The 22,039-nt window shown below is 48.3% G+C and overlaps 1 protein-coding gene across 2 annotated transcripts; it reads right to left on the bottom strand.

Moving 5' to 3' along the window:
* Nucleotides 1-854: 854 nt before the first annotated feature.
* LOC110533717 (protein sprouty homolog 3) lies at nucleotides 855-19,438 on the bottom strand. Of its 2 annotated transcripts, XM_036990115.1 has the most exons (3): nucleotides 17,320-19,438; nucleotides 5,519-8,111; nucleotides 855-5,238 (listed from the first exon to the last, which is right to left on the bottom strand). In XM_036990115.1, exon 2 carries the CDS (start codon nucleotides 8,020-8,022, stop codon nucleotides 7,066-7,068), a length of 957 nt encoding a protein of 318 aa, XP_036846010.1. In that variant the 5' UTR covers nucleotides 8,023-8,111; nucleotides 17,320-19,438; the 3' UTR covers nucleotides 855-5,238; nucleotides 5,519-7,065. The 2 variants fall into 2 exon arrangements, with proteins under 2 accessions (XP_036846010.1, XP_036846009.1); XM_036990114.1 differs by lacking the exon at nucleotides 17,320-19,438 and having other exon boundaries at nucleotides 5,519-6,762.
* Nucleotides 19,439-22,039: the final 2,601 nt, after the last annotated feature.

Raw genomic sequence — 22,039 nt, 5'->3', positions numbered from 1 at the left:
TTTGATTGAGATGTCAACTACTATGAATTCAAGATGAAATCAACAAAAACATTCAACATGTCATTGGATTTAGGTTAGTTGAGTAAGAAAAAAAATCAAAATACAATCCGTTTTCCACGTTGAGTCAACATCAGATTGACTTTTGTTGTTGAAATGAGGTCGAAATATCATTGATGCAACCAGTTTTTGCCCAGTGGGAAGACATATACACACACACACAGTCACACACACAAAAACACAGACGGTCACACACACAGTCACACACACGGTCACACACACAAAAACACAGACGGTCACACACGCGGTCACACAGACAGTCACAAACCCAGTCACACAGACAGACAGTCACTCACAAACACACACACACACACACACACACACACATACATCTGTATTCACTCCTCTAAGAAGCCATTAGTGTGAGCTGGCCTTGATTACTTATTTATGGGGCCGTCGAGGAGTGGAGTGAAGAACTATGGACAAAGGCTCCCCCTGACCACTGCAACATCATGAACATACAGCAGTCTATACAGCACAAATACACACACACACACACACACACATACATACATACATGCATACATACATACACACACACACACACACACACACACATACACACATACACACACACACACACATTTTCTGCATTGCAAATGGGCAGGGGAAGGAAAGGCCTCACCGGTCTTTTTGACTAACGGGATATGGACGTGACTACTCTGGTCATCAAACCTGACAGTCTACAACACTAAGGTTAACGCAGTATGAGCATCTCACAAACACACAGTGATGCAAACAGCCACACACGCACGCACACACACACACACACCAGAGAAGAGGCAGCCAGACACAGGCCGTTTGGAAACACCTTTTATTGGTTATCTTTAGCCATGAGGGCTGCAGCCGCCACACTACTCCAAGAGAAACCAAACCAAAAAGCCTAAAATATCATCCTCGCAACTTCCGCAGTCAAATAAATACTTTTCTCTCATCGCAACCATTAAATAAATATCTGTGACGCATCGGTAATATCAGCAACGGAAAAAAATAAGTGTGAAATGTATATTTAATATATATAATATATTCATTTAGATAGATTTCTCTCTATATATATATATATATATATATATATATATATATATATGTATATATATATATATGTCCATATATTCTCCTTAAATGATTTTACAACATACAAGATGCCAATTGTACCAAAGCAATACTTACTAATACAACATGGGGAAGTTTAGTGGTTAACTTGTAGCCTGCATACAGCACCCGAGAGGGTTGGTTGGTTGTTATTCTGCAGAAATGCATGTATAGTACAGTACCTACCTACACACGGAGCCCTTCCCCTCAACACCTGGCCACCTGGGAGATAGAGCTCTTCAGGGGAAGGACTGTAGAGGAGAGGACATACACCTGGGCCTTACACATTGGCCATGAAGTGTATGGGTGTGTATTTGTGTTTGTGTGTGTATTTGTGTTTGTGCGTGTGTATTTGTGAAATGAATCACGGAGCAAATAGTGAAGTTGAGGTACATCATAAAAGGTGTGGCACATAGTAAATGAACTTCTCCTCCACAGTGCAAAACCTCTAGAAGAATTGTTAGAAGTATTGACCAGGTCTGTGACTCAAGGTAAATGTTCACTATAATAGAAAATAATCATAGCAACATCAATCATAATAAAAAGGGGAATACAATACATACATGTATACAATAACAGTCTGTATGTACATATAAAAATATAGCAAAGTAACTTCAACAAATAGGATGAGTGTGTGTGTTCATAGGTGAATACAAGCACACACGTGCACGCACATACAATCACACACACACACGCGCTTGACACAGCGTGTTACTTTTCACATCCGGTTTGAATATCAGTACAGAAGACAACCAGACCCCCCCCCCAGACTGAGTCCCTCAGTCCCTCCATCTCTCCTCGCCTGTTCTTCATCTCCCAGTGTTGGAATGGTATGACCTCACTCCCACAGCTTCACTCACTCCAACATCAGTCCTTCTAACGGACAGTCACCCTGTCCACAACCTCCTCCTTCCCTTCCTTTTCCTTTCCTCCCTTCTCCACTTCCACAGCTCTCTCCCACACTCTACTTTCCTCCATTCACCTCCATCCCTCCCTCCTTCCCCATTAGAAGCTATCATACAGCTAATTGCCTCCTCTCAGAGATCAACTCTCAGAGAAGGAGGACTGGAACCTATTAAGCGTCTGCATGCTTTCCAGCCGAAACAGTTTGGAATAGTGACTGCATATATTATGACAACATTTTTTTTATGTTTTTGTTCGTTTTGGTCTTCGGCAAGGGTGTTTTTGGTTGTTCGGGCACACCAAACTTTTTCTCAAGACAAGCAGAAATCGGTACCCGAAGTCTAGGCCTCTTCATTGGTGATTGGACAACAGTAAGGATTGTTTGTGGTCATTCAACGTGAGACGAATAGTTTTCATTCAAATTTTTTCGCTGGACAAATACTGCACCTAACATCTTAGTTAGATGTAAAATTGAGCAACTAAGATCTCAACATTAATGACAAATTCCTTGAGTTATCTGACTATTTTTAGGAAGTGTATTCTGGCTACAGCGTCTCAGAACGGACAACCAGTACTATTGCTGCTTCTTTCTCATTTATCAAGTGATGGTCTTCTAATAGAGTATGTGAGCGCACTTGTTCAGTTTGACCTGCTGAACTGCCAACCTGAAGCACACTGACACCTTTACTTAGTCCATACAGTTAGTAGGAATGTAACTGGGAGGGAAGGGGTGCTAAGATGTGATGCTGGAAGGTGTTAGCTAGCCCCCCTCCACCCCCCAGTGGGGTCGGGGGGAGGACTCGCCTGAGGTTGATCAAACTGGCCAGAGGAATCTGTCAAGAAGAGGAAAGCCCTGACCATGCAAAATGCATAATGTGTTGTGGACGCAGTGGTAAGGATCTATAACGGAGGTAACATTTCTTATCTGGCTCCCTTTCCTAAGCCTTAGCTGGCTTACTGTCCATGCCCTATGATATCCCTCTGTATTGGGAATTTAGGGTAGCTCCATCTCTTTGGTGCACGGTAGACAGCAACGCTATCAGGATGGAGGGAGGAATAGAGGAGAGGGGAGGAAGGAATGGGTTAGGGGAGGCTGAGGGATGGGTACAGGCAGGGGAGGTGAGGAGGGGAGAGACAGGCGGTGAGGGGTCAGGGAAGTCTGGCGTCAGCCTGCCGCGGAGAGGAAACCTAAAAATATAACAGGAGGCTTCTGATGACAGCAAACATACACAGGCCCGACACACACTAACACAGGAGGGGACATGACACCCACACACACATACTCACATATACACTACATGACCAAAAGTATGTGACCACCTGCTCGTCGAACATTTCATTCCAAAATCATGGGCATTAATATGGAGATGGTCCCCCATTTGCTGCTATAACAACCTCCACTCTTCTGGGAAGGTTTTCCAATAGATATTGGAATGTTGCTGCAGGGGCTTCCTTCCATTCAGACACAAGAGCATTAGTGAGGTCGGGTACTGAAGTTGGGTGATTAGGCCTGGCTAGCAGTCGGAATTTTAATTAATACCAAAGGTGTTCATTGGGGTTGAGGTCAGGGCTCTGTGCAGGCCAGTCAAGTTCTTCCACACGATCTCGACAAACCATTTATGTATGGACCTCGCTTTGTGTATGGAGGGCATTGTCATGCTGAACCAGGAAAGGACCTTCCCCAAACTGTTGCCACAAAGTTGGAAGCACAGAATCATCTAGAATGTCATTGTATAGAATGTCATTGTTAAGGGGCCTAGCTCAAACCATGAAAATCAGCCCCAGACCATTATTCCTCCTCTACCAAACTTTACAGTTGGCACTATGCATTGGGACAGGTAGCATTCTCCTGGAATGCGCCAAACCACATTCGTCCATCAGACTGACAGATGAGAAGCGTGATTCATCACTCCAGAGAACGCGTTTCCACTGTTCCAGAGTCCAATGGCGGCAAGCTTTACACCACTCCAATCAACGCTTGGCATTGCGCATGGTGATCTTAGGCTTGTGTGCGGCTGCTCAGCCATGGAAACCCACTTCATAAGTTCCTAACAAACAGTTCTTGTGCTGATGTTTCTTCCAGAAGCAGTTTGGAACTCGGTAGTGAGTGTTGCAACCGAGGACAGACACTTTTTTATGCACTACATGCTTCAGCACTTGGCGGTCCTGTTCTGTGAGCTTGTGTGGCCTACCACTTTGCGGCTGAGCCGTTGTTGCTCCTACTTTTCCACTTCACAATAACAGGACTTACAGTTGACCGGGGCAGCTGTAGTTGGGCAAAAATGTTACAAACTGGCATGTTGGAAAGGTGGCATCCAATGACAGTGCCATGTTGAAAGTCACTGAGCTCTTCAGTAAGGCCATTCTACTGCCAATGTTTCTCTATGGAAATTGCATGGCTGTGTGCTCCATTTTATACACCTGTCAGCAACGGGTGTGCCTGAAATAGCCAAATCCACATATTTGAAGTGTTGTCCACATACTTTTGTATATATATAGTGTATACTGTACATACACAGGTAAGAACACACACTTACACACAAAGATTTGTGCACATACACATGCTCGTGCAAGCACGCACACACACACACACACACACACACACACACAAACACACACACACACACACACACACACACACACACACACTCGCGCACACACACACACACACTGCCTGGTCATAAGGGAGGCCCCCCAGGTTAGTCTGTTAGTTAGACAGCTGGGCAACACTACAGACGATTCACCTCTATATCTCACAGTGCTTTCCATATTAAATGAGCTTAATCACTTTAGATTCTCCGGGTACATCATGGTCCCTTTTTGGTGTGTCAAACAGTAATACATGTTTGTGTTTCAGAGTTTGTGTTTTTATTCCACCTTTAGGAAAGGGTCTTTGCATCAGCCTTAGACAAAATGTCTGCCATGGCCGCTCGTTGCCACATCTTGTATGTCCATTCAGTCTGTCGGCTCCAGGATGCCTCTTCAGAGAGGGAGGGGAGGGAAGGAGGCCCACACCTGTAGACTCCTTGTAGACCACCCTGTCTCTGTCATGCCTGGAATACACATTTGCTAGAGACCCCTTTTATTTAATGGCTGTGTTAGGATTTGTACTAGTAGCTCGCTCACTGTACTCACATGTAACACATGGTCCGCTCTCTCTATCTCTCTACCTCACTCTCTCTCTACCTCTCTACCTATGTCTCTCTATCTCTCTACCTCACTCTCTCTCTACCTATGTCTCTCTCTCTCTCTCTCTACCTCACTCTCTCTCTACCTCTCTACCTATGTCTCTCTCTCTCTACCTCACTCTCTCTCTACCTCTCTACCGCACTCTCTCTCTACCTCTCTACCTATGTCTCTCTATCTCTCTACCTCACTCTCTCTCTACCTCTCTACCTATGTCTCTCTCTCTCTCTACCTCACTCTCTCTCTACCTCTCTACCTCACTCTCTCTCTACCTCTCTACCTATGTCTCTCTCTCTCTCTACCTCACTCTCTGTCTACCTCTCTACCTCACTCTCTCTCTACCTCTCTACCTATGTCTCTCTCTATCGCTCTACCTCACTGAAGAGGAAGTCCAATAAATAAATAGGTCAAGTCTAACAGAGCAAACCCCAGCCCATCACACAGCACAGTGAGGTTGGTCTGTTGAGTTACGGTCTGGTCGGCCAGGCAGGTGCACACAGAGAATAGCCACAGTACTATCTACAGTAGAGTGGCCCACACAGTAAGGGGAAGGTAGAGACAGTATGCCCACACAGTAAGGGAAAGGTAGAGACAGTATGCCCACACAGTAAGGGGAAGGTAGAGACTGCATGCCCACACAGTAAGGGAAAGCTAGAGACAGTATGCCCACACAGTAAGGGGGAGGTAGAGACTGCATGCCCACACAGTAAGGGGAAGGTAGAGACAGTATGCCCACACAGTAAGGGGAAGGTAGAGACTGCATGCACACACACTAAGGGGAAGGTAGAGACAGTATGCCCACACAGTAAGGGGAAGGTAGAGACTGCATGCACACAGTAAGGGAAAGGTAGAGACAGTATGCCCACACAGTAAGGGGAAGGTAGAGACTGCATGCACACACAGTAAGGGAAAGGTAGAGACAGTATGCCCACACAGTAAGGGGAAGGTAGAGACTGCATGCCCACACAGTAAGGGGAAGGTAGAGACAGTATGCCCACACAGTAAGGGAAAGGTAGAGACAGTATGCCCACACAGTAAGGGGAAGGTAGAGACTGCATGCCCACACAGTAAGGGGAAGGTAGAGACAGTATGCCCATACAGTAAGGGGAAGGTAGAGACTGCATGCCCACACAGTAAGGGGAAGGTAGAGACAGTATGCCCACACAGTAAGGGAAAGGTAGAGACATATGCCCACACAGTAAGGGGGAGGTAGAGACTGCATGCCCACACAGTAAGGGGAAGGTAGAGACTGCATGCCCACACAGTAAGGGAAAGGTAGAGACAGTATGCCCACACAGTAAGGGAAAGGTAGAGACAGTATGCCCACACAGTAAGGGAAAGGTAGAGACAGTATGCCCACACAGTAAGGGGAAGGTAGAGACATATGCCCACACAGTAAGGGAAAGGTAGAGACAGTATGCCCACACAGTAACACAGTAAGGGAAAGGTAGAGACAGTATGCCCACACAGTAAGGGAAAGGTAAAGACATATGCCCACACAGTAACACAGTAAGGGAAAGGTAGAGACAGTATGCCCACACAGTAACACAGTAAGGTTAAGTTTGGCAGTCAGTTCAGCAAAAAGCACCAGGCGGTTTCAGGTTTCGGCTCGAGTCTCCACACGTACAATACAGTTACAGTAAAGTACAGTAAGGCGTTTGGTCATTTCTCTTCAGGCAGGAGGAAAAGAAGAAGTATGGAAAGTACGTAAGGTGAAAGGTCACGGTAGGTAGATCACGACGGGCTGGGCGGGGCGATTGCATTGTCATGGCAATGTTGTCAAAGACTGCGTTGTCCAGGCGACGACTGACTCCAGGTGCACCACTGTCATACAGGCTTCTCCAGGGACTTGCTGCGGAAGGGGGCATGCCCGGGGTTGGGGTTGGAGGTGGAGATCTTGCGGCACACGGTGTTGGTGTTGCTGCAGCGGCAGCCAGGGCGGGTGGCTCGGTCGTGGGCCTGCTGGCACAGGGCGAGGCACAGTCTGGCAGGTGGGTAGCAGCAGAGACAGGGCAGGCACAGCGCCAGAAGGCCAATGGTACCCCAGCGAGCGCAGGCGTGGGCGGGCGTGCAAGCACAGGGCCGGTCGGCACAGTTGTCCTCGTCATCCTGAGCGGAGCAGTGGTAGAACAGGCCCTTAACGCAGCACAGACAGGTGCCGTACTCCACAGCACTCTGAGCAGAGCAGAGGCAGCGCTGCCTACAGACCCAGTAGGACGGCAGGCTCCGCGGAGCGCAGCACTCCTGACACTTACACCTCCCACAGCGCTCACAGATAAACAGGTGCAAGCCCAGGTCCTCTCCCTCCTCCAGGCCTTTACCTAGGGAAGCCTCAGGCTTGAGTTCTCCTTTAGGCTGAGAGCGCACCACTGAGGCCAGGCCAGAGTGGGAGGGCGTCAGACCCGCCAGGAGTCTCTGGTCGGAGGCAGCGCTGGTCCGGGACATGGCTGAGCTGGCTGTACTGGAGCGACTCAGATGGGTCAGGTGGGCATGTTGCTGCTGGCTCTGGCTCCGGGGGAGAGGGGCGTGGGACGGGTACCCCTGAGAGTAACCATGAAGGTAACCTTGAGGGGGGTACCCATGGGTGATGGGGTAGCGGTCGTCGTGGGCGTAAAAGAAGCCAGAATGTGAGGTGTGGTCCAGGGCAACGGGGCGTTCCACATAGTCATTGCTGGCCCGGATGGAGCGAATCTGGTCCAGGGAGAGGACAGGCACCTGCTGGAGGTCCAGACCATCCAGGTCCATCCTGACTGGGGCAGGGCCACGACCCGGGGGAGGGTCCATCCTTGAAGGAGGGGCACGAGGGAGGGGGATGGGGTCAGGACTGGGGCAGGGACGGGGGAGTCACACCTCTCACGGCACATCAGAGAGACCTGGAACAGAAGGAGAGATAGATATTTCAGAACACTGTTACATTTCATCCCAGAACACGTTAAGGAAACTCACACCTCTTTACCCCTAAAAGAAACCACATCAAACAGCTCATCACTCTTCCTTACTCTTTACCACTTACAACACATCTGGAAAGCCGGAAGTCAACGTACTTTTCACTTTCTCACAACTAATTTATGCAGACAGCTTCAATATTTCACTTCCCATGTTTGGTAAAACTGTACATGCAGTAGAGTGGACCTATACTGCAGTTAAGCAGACCTGACCTGAGCAACGTGACTGAGTTATATAAACTGGACACAAATAGACCCAATATCCACATAGGCAATATTATCAACATCATTATGAACATTAAACTGCACTGTTGGTTAAGGGCTTGTAAGTAAGCACTTCACGGTAAAGTCTACACTTGTTGTATTTGGCGCATGTGGCAATTAAAGTTTGATTTGATTTTGAAATTCTCTAGTGCTGAGAGTATAACTATTATTATCCAAGCAGGGCCAAAGAGATAAAGTGATTAGTCTGGCCTGTAATTTAGCATCTGTTCCCCTACACAGCTCACTCTCTGGCTGCGTTGAGATACGCAGCCCAATTCTGAAAAAGCTCTAAAAAAGATCTGATGTGATTGGTCAAAAGTCAAATTAGTGAAAAAAGATCCGAATTGGGCTGGCTGTGTAAACTCAGCCTCTCTGTAAACTCAGCCACACTCACACTCACTCACACACCCACTCACACCCACTCACACACACTCACACCCACTCACACACCCTCACTCACACCCACTCACACCCACTCACACCCACTCACACACACACACTCACACACCCACTCACACCCACTCACACACCCTCACTCACACCCACTCACACCCACTCACACACACACACACTCACTCACTCACACACACTGAAGAAAGGAAGGGCATTGGATCCGCCTGCCTGTCCGTCCGCCTATCCGAAGATATACAGAGATGAATTGGGGAAAACGTTGCAGTGTGTTAGTTGCTATGAGTGTCACTAAGGTCCTAGGTTGTCATTGTAGTAACCCAATCTGGGGTGTGGAAGGGAGAGAGAAATTGCCCCTGTTAAAAAGTTCCTTTTGTTTCAGCCTTATCCTCCACAAACAGGAACAACGTGGATATTGGAATGTAGATGGAAAATATTAGTATCCTGGGATTAACACACAAACACATTGACTTGTTTCATCACAGGGACATAATGTAGCAGGGAACGACTCCACATTCTGTGGACAATAATGTTTTTCATATTTTATTTGAATAATACAGTATGTGAGTTTTAGTAAAGATGATGTTGCACCTACAAAAATACCCTCTGAATATCTGCTACAAATCCTAACGACAACAGATGCAGCAGAATCTTCTGTTATGTGTTCAACAGGCTGTTACGTGCTTTATTCGATACCCTGATACATCTGGATCTGATTTTTAGGTCCTTTTCCTCCTCTCCTCTTGTTGCACCCGTGCCAAATGGCCTGAGGGGATAGTTCCCTTCATTTCCCTGTGAGAGGCCAGCAAGCCCTCGCAGAGAATGAGACAAACAAAGAGAGAGAGAGACAGACAAAGAGAGAGGGAGGGAGGGAGACAGGAGCGTAATCAGAGTAATCAGGCCAAATGGAGAAGCATTTAAAGCAGAAAGCCAGATGAGCAGATTAGATGGAGGAGAGAGACGGGAGAGGACAGATGGAGGGATGGAAGGACGGACGGACACAGCCAGGAACGGAAATCCATAGTCAGAAACAGCCATTAAGAATAGCAGAGTGAAGGGCGGTTGGATGTGGTTGGATGGAGACATGTTGGATAGGTGGGGGTGGTGGAATGGGATGAGAGGTTGGTACACATTTTTTACCATTTCCAATGTAAAATTATTAAATACTTTGTACTTATGAACTTATATTTTTTTGTGGCAGCCCACCGAATGTATATATTGTACCTGAACCAGCCTTCCGGGGATCTGCCGTCAGAATTTCTGGCAACGATGCTCTCTCAAAAGGTACGATACCATCCAACCTCACACACACATACTGTAGACAAAGACAGATTACAAGTACACATGTCTTCACACACTGAGACAGACACACGTAGATAGACTGAGACAGACACACAAAAGTGCAGAGAAACACACACAAGCGTATATCTACACACTCCCAGACACACCACCACCCCAGCCCGCAGCCATACAGTGAAGATAAGGCCGGAAGCTCAGAATGCATTTCCAAATTAGATGGAGGAGGGAAGGGAAGTCCTTCAGAGTAATCACTTCAAATGAAGCAGCACCCATCCACTACACAGCTATCAGACCATCTAATTGTTAAGAGAAGCCGGCTGCTTGACTCTTTCCATGACCTCATCAGAGTCGTCCGGACCAGGGCAGGGTTCAGGCTATAAACGTGTGACCAAGCCCTTCACCGCTTCTCTGGCTTGGACCACTCCCGATAAAATACAACTAAAAACATTTCAGCTGGTCTTGGTCTCCTCACAGATCTCATAAACCGGTCTAGGTCTTCGTCACAAGAGGATAGAGTGCAGGCTTTTGTTCCAACCCTACTATAACTCACCTGACTCTAGGGCTAATCAGGGTCCTGCGGAGCAGCTGATTAGCATAAGGTGTATTATAGTTGGGTTGGAACCAAACCCTGCAGCCAGGGGAGTATCCCCTGAGGAGGAAGATGGGCTAGCCCTGTTGTTGCTCTAGACTGACATCTGCTTTACTTCCTGTTGGATACATAACTCAATCTGCTCTGATCACACACAGTCCCGTGTGGCTCAGTTGGTAGAGCATGGCACTTCCAACACCAGGTTTGATTCCCACGGGCGACCAGTAGGAACAAGTATGAAAATGTATGCACTCACTACTGTAAGTCACTCTGGATTGGAGCATCTGCAAAAATGTAAATCACACAGACATTTTATCTCAAGTGTTAAACTTTCTGTTTTACTGTTTCATTTGTTTCTGCATTACACATTTATAACACTTTATAACAGAACAGATATGCTTTCTGAGAGCGACAGCTGTGCGTGAATACTATTGACTCATTCAGTACGGCAATGTTTACATGTTGCATTTGGAGCAGCATTAGAATCCTTGGCTGTTCTTTCCCCCCACTTAAGGGGTCCGGAAGCCCTGTCCTTGTGGGAGCTGTTGCCTTGGAAACCATGTTTGGGAAGTCAACTCCCACTACCCAGAATCCTTCCCTCTCCCCCTCCACCTACCCACCGGGCTCCGTCCCACCCTAACGCCACCAGCTGAGCAGGCCGACTGCTCTGTAAAGTGAGATGTAAGAGAGAATGCAGCCAGCCATCCCTCCATGTTCATCCCCTTCTCTCATCTAACCAGTGTGGATGCCAGAGGATCGATAACTGACACTCCCAGGCTGTGGGTGGGGATGTGGATGGGGAATAGGATTGTGGCAGGAGCAGCGTATTGGGGCCAGGCTCAGTACAGTGGCTGGGGCTAAAGCAGGGGGTTAGGGAAGGGGGTTATAAGGCAGGGGCTGGGATAACGACAGGGGCTGGGGTTAGGGCAGGGGTTGGGGTTAGGGCAGGGTTTGGGATTAGGGCAGGGGTTGAGGTTAGGGCAGGGGTTGGGGTTAGGGACAGGGGTTGGGGTTAGGGCAGGGGTTGGGGTTAGGGACAGGACTGGGGTTAGGGCAGGGGTTGGGGTTAGGGAAGGGGCTGGGGTTAGGGTTAGGGAAGGGGTTAGGGTTAGGGTTAGGGCAGGGGCTGGGGTTAGGGTTAGGGAAAGGGCTGGGGTTAGGGTTAGGATTGGGGTTAGGGTTAGGATTAGGGATAGGGCTGGGGTTAGGGTTAGGGCAGGGGATGGGGTTAGGATTAGGGTTAGGGTTAGGATTAGGGCAGGGGTTAGGGTTAGGGCAGGGGTTAGGGTCAGGATTAGGGCTGGGGTTAGGGTTAGGGCAGGGGTTAGGGTTAGGGCAGGGGCTAGGGTTAGGGCTGGGGTTAGGATTAAGGTTAAGGTTAGGGCAGGGGCTGGGGTTAGGGTTAGGGCAGGGGTTAGGGTTAAGGTTAGGGTTAGGGCAGGGGCTGGGGTTAGGGTTAGGGTTAGGGTTAAGGTTAGGGCAGGGGCTGGGGTTAGGGTTAGGGTTAGGATTGGGGCTGGGGTTAGGGTTAGGGTTAAGGTTAGGGCAGGGGCTGGGGTTAGGGTTAGGGTTAGGGCAGCTGGGGCACATGGTGTCAGTACATAGTGAGAAAGCATAGATACAGCAACATGAGGAAAGGGTTAGGGTTAGGGTTAGGGAAAGGGTTAGGGTTAGGGTTAGGGCAGGGGCTGGGGTTAGGGTTAGGGAAAGGGCTGGGGTTAGGGTTAGGGTTAGGATTGGGGTTAGGGTTGGGGTTAGGGTTAGGATTAGGGTTAGGGCTGGTGTTAGGGTTAGGGTTAGGGGCTGGGGTTAGGGTTAGGGCAGGGGATGGGGTTAGGATTAGGGTTAGGGTTAGGATTAGGGCAGGGGTTAGGGTTAGGGCAGGGGTTAGGGTCAGGATTAGGGCTGGGGTTAGGGTTAGGGTTAGGGTTAGGGCAGGGGTTAGGGTTAGGGCAGGGGCTAGGGTTAGGGCTGGGGTTAGGGTTAAGGTTAGGGTTAGGGCAGGGGCTGGGGTTAGGGTTAGGGTTAGGGCAGGGGTTAGGGTTAGGGTTAGGGTTAAGGTTAGGGTTAGGGCAGGGGCTGGGGTTAGGGTTAGGGTTAGGGCAGGGGTTAGGGTTAGGGTTAGGGTTAAGGTTAGGGTTAGGGCAGGGGTTAGGGTTAGGGTTAGGGTTAAGGTTAGGGTTAGGGCAGGGGCTGGGGTTAGGGATAGGGTTAGGGCAGCTGGGGCACATGGTGTCAGTACATAGTGAGAAAGCATAGATACAGCAACATGAGGAAAGGTAGAACATGGCTCCTCTCTTATACTTGGCTGAGTTATTTCTGCCTGCTGTATCTGCCTGGCTCTGGGAGGTCTGTTTTATGTGTCTGCTCCTGCTTTTATCATCTGGGTCGGATGCAAACCCAGAGGGACACAACACTCACTCCTTCCATGATATCAACAGCATTCACACTCCTTCCTCTCGCTCATCTGTTCATCCCTTCACCTCCTCCTTACTCTGTCATTCTGTGTGTGCCCCTCACACAACTTTCAGGCCCTCAGACGTAAAAAATAATAATAATAATAATTAGGAGAAGGAATTCAAGACTTCGCCTTTCAGGTCTGGGCCGGAGGCACATCGATACAGGGGCTGCAGGATAGATAGAGAGAGAGAAAGAGTGAGATAAAGAGAGAGAGAGAGAGAGAGAGAGAAATAGGAGAGAAAGAGAGAAACAAAGGAGAGTAAAAAAGACAAGGGGATTGAGAAAGAAGAGAGTGAAACAATTACATGACTAGAGAGAGAGTAGTGAAGGAGAGAGCAAGGCACAGAACAGAGAGAGAGAGAGAGAAAGAGAGTGAGGGGGATGGTAAGCAAGAGGGCAAATGGGAATGAGAAAGTGAGAAAGAAAGCAAGGGAGATACTGTATATACATACACCTTCTGTACAAAACTATTTCCATGAGATAGACTGAGCAGGTGAATCCAGGTGAAAGGTATGGTCCCTTATTGATGTCACTTGTTAAATCCACTTCAATCAGTGTAGATGAGGGGAGGAGACATTTTAAATAAGTATTTTTAAGCATATCGGTTTGTGTCAAGAACTGCAACGCTGCTGGGTCTTTCACTCTCAACAGTTTCCTGTGTGTATCAACAATGGTCCATCACCCAAAGGATATCCAGCCAACTTGACACAACTGTGGGAAGCATTGGAGTCAACATGGCCCAGCATCCCTGTGGAATGCTTTTGACACCTTGTAGAGTCCATGCGGAGAAGAATTGAGGCTGTTCTGATGGCAAAATGGGTTCAACTCAATATTAGGAAGGTGTTCTTTATGTTTTGTGCACTTAGTGTATTTAGAGAGAGAGAGAGAGGATAAGCAAGAGAGCTCAGGGCTGATGTTTACTGGGCCAGTCTGCCGTCAGAGGTAACCTGAAGACAAGGCCGTGCGCTGGGGGAGTATCAGTGGTGAGTTAGCCCTGCCTCGCTGCTCTGCCCTGGGGCTCTCTCTCTGCAGCCAGGGCCTGCTCCCCTGCTCCCCTGCTCCCCTGCCCTCCCTGGCACAGTAATCCAATCTGTGGCAGGAACAGGATGAGGACTAGAGAGAGCTGCACAGCACATATTACTCACAACAATCGCCACATAGGACCCTGCTCCTCTCAGCTCAGCTCAGTTAGAGAGGGAGGGAGATGGGATTCCAAAGCAACATCTGGAGTGCAAAACAGAAAGAGGGAGTGATGGCCTAGTGTTAATTTACTGTGTGTCTCTCACACACACACAAAGCCCCCACACACAGTGAGTCAAAATACTGGTTTGACTGCTGGACCAGTGTGGTATCATGGTGTTAATGGTGATGTGAATGGCTGAGGGTGGCAGATGACAACATGATGTTGAGCTATTTTTGCCCGTCGCCCTGGCCCTCCCCTGGCCCTCCTTTGGCCCTCCCCTGGCCCTCCCTTGGCCCTCCCCTGGCCCTCCTCTCTTTATACTCCGCTCTGATCTGATGTTATTGCTGATAACAGTGGAACAGTTCTCCTATTCTCTCCCCTCATCTATCCTCTCCTCGCTCCCCTCCTCTCCCCTCATCTCTCCTCTTCCCCCCCTCCTTTCTCTCCTCTTCTCGCCTCCTCGTCTCTCTCCTCCTCCTCTCAGCCCACAGCTTCCTACAGGGAATTTGTCATTAGATATATCCATTCTCCAATCCTCTCTCTCTCTCTCTTCTCACTCACACACACACACACACACACACACACACACACACACACACACACACACACACACACACACACACACACACACACACACACACACACACACACACACACACACACACACACACACACACACAGCTTCTCCCTCTCCCTCTTTCGTTCCTCCCCTCCAGATTTGCATATTTGCAGTTGAGGCCTTCATTTGGGTTGGCACTTGATGGGTCGCAGACACGAAAACAACCCACCCACATTTGAATGGGGGCCCTGGCTATTTGTCTGCCTGTGTGTGTGTGTCTGTGTGTGTGTGTCTGGTTCCCCTGTGCGTGAGCTGTCAGGCAGCGGGACCCAGGGGCCACCCTCTGGCCCCTCCGGGAGTGCAGCAGGATTGAATGACAATAAACTGTATGAGATTCCGGATGTGCCGAATCCGACCCCCAGGAAGGACTGAAATAGACACTGCAGACCAGCAAGTCCGGGCAGGAGAATGAGGGAGAGAGAGAAAGGGAGGTGAGAGGGAGGGAGGCACACAGAGAGATAGGAAGACCACGTCAGAGAGAGAGCGAGAAAGAGAGAGAGCGAGAGAGAGCGAGAGAGAGTGAAAGAGAGAGAGAGAGGGAGAGGGAGAGGGAGAGGGAGAGAGGCAGAGGGAGAGGGAGAGGGAGAGAGGGAGAGAGAGGGAGAGAGAGAGAGAGAGAGAGAGAGAGAGGTAGAGAGAGAGAGAGAGGGAGAGAGAGAGAGGGAGAGGGAGAGGGAGAGGGAGAGGGAGAGAGAGGGAGAGGGAGAGGGAGAGAGAGAGAGAGAGAGAGAGAGAGGGAGAGAGAGAGAGAGAGAGAGAGAGAGAGAGAGAGAGAGGGAGAGGGAGAGGGAGAGGGAGAGGGAGAGGGAGAGGGAGAGAGAGGGAGAGGGAGAGGGAGAGAGAGAGGGAGAGAGAGAGAGGGAGAGGGAGAGGGAGAGGGAGAGGGAGAGAGAGGGAGAGGGAGAGGGAGAGAGAGAGAGAGAGGGAGAGAGAGAGAGAGAGGGAGAGGGAGAGGGAGAGAGAGGGAGAGGGAGAGGGAGAGGGAGAGAGAGAGAGAGAGAGAGAGAGAGAGGGAGAGAGAGAGAGAGAGGGAGAGAGAGAGAGAGAGAGAGAGAGGGTGATACTAATAAAGATAAAGTCGCAGATAGTGAACGTGAACAAAACGTGGAATGTGGGAGAGACTGGAAGTAGTTGGAGACCGAAGAGATAAGAAAGACCGAAGGAGTTGAGGCATAGAGAGAAACCATGCGTTTGTGCGTGTGTGTGCGTTCACATGCATGCATGTATGTGTGTGTAACCCACCATCTTGTGTAAGTAGGAGTAAGAAAGACAAGTCCCCCCTCACATCACCCTGTCTGACACAGTGAGTGATTTCCCCTTTCCACTGTGGGCCAATGGTTCCAAACAGTAATACGCCACGCCACGCAACATCCTCTCTCTCTCACAACTTATACACACACTTGTGATACTTCACTTCTCTAAAAAATGATGTTCTCAGCAACATTATAAAATAGGCAGAAACAAGAATCAAACTCAATTTGCAGATTCTCAAAAGCGTATTAGTTATTTAAATGGACTTAATAATTTTGTATGTACGTATTTCACTTATATCAGCCCCTATTTCCAAACATTAAACCTTGGAACATGAAGAGATACATTTGTATGCATTTTACAACCAAACATATACATTATTGTCAAATTCAATACTTTCCACAAGAGTATTCTTTCAAACAACCACTCCTCTGGCCTGGTGTTAGAAAAAACCCTCTCCACTCATGCCATCCCTCTATCCCTCGTTCATCCATCCGCCCCTCCAGTCAGGCACAGCGGAGATGGGTATTGACATACAGTATCCGACCTTGAGAACAATCAATGGCAACCCCACATGTCCCTATCCCACTTACACACACACACCACACCAGTTAAACACACAACACTAAACTATCCCAGTTACAGTTTACACACCATCCCACTTACACACACCACATCAGTTAAACACACCAAACCACTCTCCCAGTTAGACACACCACACCAAACCACTCTCCCAGTTAGACACAGCAAAATAAACCAGTTACACAACATACCGGACCAAACCACACCACACCACTCTCCCAGTTAGACACAACACACCACTCTCCCAGTTAGACACACCAAACCACACCACTATCCCAGCAATATAAAGCTTTAAACAGTAGGGATAGCAAAGAAGCTACAGAAAATAGGCCACTTCAACACAGAGTTACATTTAATATAAAGAATACATGTGAGAGTCTGGTAAAAGCTATTTGATCACCTGCTTTTAGTGTTTTTTCTCATAAAATAGAGATGGGTGGGTTGGTACAGTATATTGGGAGGGGGGTTGTTTTGTACCTACCTCTAAATGGGGGGAGATCCATGCTGCAGTGAAATGGGGTGTCTTGGGGTTGATGAGGGGGAGGGGCGGCACGCTCAGTTCCGTGGGGCCACAGCGCCTTGAGTCCCCTCCGCAGTCTTTTCAGGAGCGTCCCTGGAGTGCAACCAATCCCACGCCTCCTAGGGTCATTCCCCGCAAAGATGAAGAAGCAACAACCCAGCCCTGACGACAATCAACCAATTGCCCAAACGACAAGCAGCTGTTCGACAATGCCTTGTCAGGGGCACAGCAGGGGCAGAGAGGTCTCTGGTCCACAGTGTGGAGACCAGAGGGCAGAGTGTCGTGAGAAATATCCCAGAGAACCCAAGAAAAAGTAACAGCCAGGTCCTCCGCATCAGAATTAACAAATAATTGTAATCTTAAAAAATAAGGAAAGCTTGTGAAAAAAGTTAACAAATAAAAGTGAAGGAGTTCCAATATCTCAGCAGTCAGGGAGATTGCAGTAGTATGGCTCTGTAGTTTTTCTCTCTCCTCTCGCTGAAAGCATAAAGACTGAATGCTGGATAGTCTCTCTCACTCTCTCTGTTCCTCTCCCCCTTGCTCTCTTGCTCTCTCTCTCTCTCTCTAGCCTCTGTCTCTCACTCTAACTCTCTCGGGTCAGTCCTTCCTGTCTGTGCGTTTATCCTCTCATTCTCTGCGAGCCGAGAGTGTGTGTAAGTGAGTGCATGAGAGACACAGAGAGAGAGGGAGAGATGGAGGGAGGGAGGACGGGAGGGGGTTGGACATGAATGGTAGAGGGAAGCAGGGGAGGCTTCTGTTCAGCGTGGAGGTTACATGTTTGCTGCAGATAGTTAATGGCTAAGTGGCATCATCAGGCTGAAACTGAATCTCTCATTTGTTCTCCCTCAGGTACTGTTCCATATGAGTCTATGAGCAGAGCCTGTCGAAAGAGAGAGAGAGAGGTAACATAGAGAAGGGGAGAAAAAGGGAGAGTGAGCACAAGAAAGAGAGAAACGAGAGGGAGAGAAAAGACAGAGGAAGTGAGAGTGGGAGAAAAAGGGAGACAGAGAGGAAAACAGAGAGGGGAGACCAAAGAGCATGCGATGAGCAAGGGATGAGCAAGGGGTGAGCAAGGGGTGAGCAAGGGAGAAGAAGAGAAAGAGGGAAAATAAGGAGATTGGAGGGGAATGCACTGAGTGGGGTTAAGTCATAAAAAGCCTCACTAGGCTGACCGTATCAGAGAGAGGAAGAGAAAGAGAGAGAGAGAGTGAGAGAAAGAGAGTGAGCAGGAAAGAGAGAGGTTAGTGGTGTTGGGGAGCCACAGGAACTATCAAAAGCCCTCATAAGACACACAGGTCAGACACTCCTGTCACAAAGCTGTCACTCAACCTTTATACAAGACGTCATTGGTTCTGTGCCACTCTGAGTCCTCTCACCCACAGACACAGCCCCGAGAGCCTCTAAAACACCTTCAAGACAAAATGGTTGCTCTAAGTTGCTTTATTTTGAAAACTTCAGTATTTGATAACTTCCGGTGTCATTCTGGAAAGCCTTGTCAGCAGCACTCTAGGTAATGATAATAACGGTCAATGTCAATATTGATCATATATATATTTTTGCAGTCAAAATGTATATTCCAGACCCTTCCGTTCGGCTGGCCATCTGCCTTACTCAGCAGGTTCTTTATATACATCCACACATCCCTACACAGTCATCTCCATGGTAACCATACACTGCTCAGGGTTCTAATGTCACAGGAACAAACAGCACTGCTTCCTGCTGGGGGAAATACCTGAGAGGAGTGCAGAGAGGAGTGTGTGTGTGTGTGTGTGTGTGTGTGTGTGTGTGTGTGTGTGTGTGTGTGTGTGTGTGTGTGTGTGTGTGTGTGTGTGTGTGTGTGTGTGTGTGTGTGTGTGTGTGGCGTGTGAGGGAAAGAAAGGGGGAAGCGAGGAGGAGAGAAAGGAGCGAAAAGGAGGCAGGTTGGTCATCTTGCAGGAATGCCCAATGAGAAAGAGGGGGAGTTGGAAAAGTCATAGAGGGATGGAGGGCATAAAGACAAATGAAGGTTTGAAGGATTGAATGATGGAGAGTAGAGAGGACTGTGGGGTGGAGGAGGATAGAGGGTATAGAGGAGTGGATAGAGGGATAGAGGGTATAGAGGAGTGGATGGAGGGATAGAGGGTATAGAGGAGTGGATGGAGTGATAGAGGGTATAGAGGAGTGGATGGAGGGATAGAGGGTATAGAGGAGTGGATGGAGGGATAGAGGGTATAGAGGAGTGGATGGAGGGATTGAGGGTATAGGGGAGTGGATGGAGGGATAGAGGGTATAGAGGAGTGGATGGAGGGATAGAGGGTATAGAGGAGTGGATGGAGCGATAGAGGGTATAGAGGAGTGGATGGAGGGATAGAGGGTATAGAGGAGTGGATGGAGGGATAGATGGTATAGAGGAGTGGATGGAGGGATAGATGGTATAGAGGAGTGGATGGAGGGATAGAGGGTATAGAGGAGTGAATGGAGGGATAGAGGGTATAGAGGAGTGGTTGGAGGGATAGAGGGTATAGAGGAGTGGATGGAGGGATAGAGGGTATAGAGGAGTGGATGGAGGGATAGAGAGATGGAGGGATGGAGAGAGTTCTACAGGATCAATGTTAAATGGCCTGGTTAACGACCGGCACACAGCTGACAAAGTCATTCATTTCTGCCAGGACTCTGTGCTGTGTGTGTCCCACTGTCACAGTTCCACAGGCATGCACTGTGAACACTCTGATGCAGAACCCCAGAGCTGTGGGTCAGCTCCCCTGCTAGGCGCTCAGGATCAGGTTACACAACACACTGCAGTCCAGTGCTGACACACGCACATCAGTCCAACTCAGTTATACTGTCTAAACCCAACTACAGACCTATATCAACCACTCAGGCTACGTTACATTCAGTTATACTGTCTAAACCAAACTACAGACCTATAGACAACCACTCAGGCTACGTTACATTCAGTTATATTGTCTAAACCCCACTACAGACCTATAGAGAACCACTCAGGCTACGTTACATTCAGTTATACTGTCTAAACCAAACTACAGACCTATAGACAACCACTCAGGCTACGTTACATTCAGTTATACTGTCTAAACCCAACTACAGACCTATAGACAACCACTCAGGCTACATTACATTCAGTTATACTGTCTAAACCAAACTACAGACCTATAGACAACCACTCAGGCTACGTTACATTCAGTTATACTGTCTAAACCAAACTACAGACCTATAGACAACCACTCAGGCTACGTTACATTCAGTTATACTGTCTAAACCAAACTACAGACCTATAGACAACCACTCAGGCTACGTTACATTCAGTTATACTGTCTAAACCAAACTACAGACCTATAGACAACCACTCAGGCTACGTTACATTCAGTTATACTGTCTAAACCCAACTACAGACCTATAGACAACCACTCAGGCTATGTTACATTCAGTTATACTGTCTAAACCCAACTACAGACCTATAGACAACCACTCAGGCTACGTTACATTCCGTTGTACTACACAACCTACAGGTAACTGCCAAAATAATGGAAATAATTGAGTAAATGAGGGATTCAAAGTATATTGGTAGCAGGTGCTTCCACATTGGTGTGGTTTTATTTATTATTTATTTATTTCACCTTTATTCAACCAAGTAGGCTAGTTGAGAACCGTCCAGAGTAGTGATGCTGGACGGGCGGGCAGGTGCGGGCAGCAATCGGTTGAAGAGGATGCATTTAGGTTTACCTGCATTTAAGAGCAGTTGGAGGCCATGGAAGAGAGTTATATAACATTGAAGCTCGTTTGGAGGTTTGTTAACACAGTGTCCAAAGAAGGGCCAGAAGTATACAGAATGGTGTCGTCTGCGTAGAGGTGGATCAGAGAATCACCAGCAGCAAGAGCGACATCATGGATGTATACAGAGAAAAGAGTCGGCCCGAGAATTGAACCCTGTGGCACCCCCATAGAGACTGCCATAGGTCCAGACAACAGGCACTCCGATTTGACACATTGAACTCTATCAGAGAAGTAGTTGGTAAACCAGGCGAGGCAATCATTTGAGAAACCAAGGCTGTTGAGGCTGCCGATAAGAATATGGTGATTGACAGAGTCGAAAGCCTTGGCCAGGTCGATTAATATGGCTGCACAGTATTGTCTCTTATTGATGGCGGTTATGATATCGTTTAGGACCTTGAGCGTGGCTGAGGTGCACCCATGACCAGCTCGGAAACCAGATTGCATAGCGGGTACAGTGGGATTCGAAATGGTCGGTGATCTGTTTGTTAACTTGGCTTTCAAAGACCTTAGAAAGGCAGGGTAGAATAGATATAGGTCTGAGGCAGTTTGGGTCTAGAGTGTCTCCCCATTTGAAGATGGGGATGACCACGGCAGCGTTCCAATCTTTGGGAATCTCAGACGATACGAAAGAGAGGTTGAACGGGCTAGTAATAAGGGTTGCAACAATTTCGGCAGATCATTTTAGAAAGAGACGGTCCAGATTGTCTAGCCTGGCTGATTTGTAGGGGTCCAGATTTTGCAGCTCTTTCAAAACATCAGCTGTCTGGATTTGGGTGAAGGAGAAATGGAGGAGGCTTGGGCAAGATGCTGTGGGGGGTACAGGGTTGTTGACCGGGGTAGGGGTAGCCAGGTGGAAAGCATGGCCAGCCGTAGAAAAAATGCTTATTGAAATTCTCAATTATAGTGGATT

The sequence above is a fragment of the Oncorhynchus mykiss genome, chromosome 10 (genome assembly GCF_013265735.2).
Source record: "Oncorhynchus mykiss isolate Arlee chromosome 10, USDA_OmykA_1.1, whole genome shotgun sequence".
Taxonomy (NCBI): Eukaryota; Metazoa; Chordata; class Actinopteri; order Salmoniformes; family Salmonidae; genus Oncorhynchus; species Oncorhynchus mykiss.
Note: the sequence above shows the minus strand (reverse complement) of the source record. Positions and strands in the feature narration are given on the sequence as shown.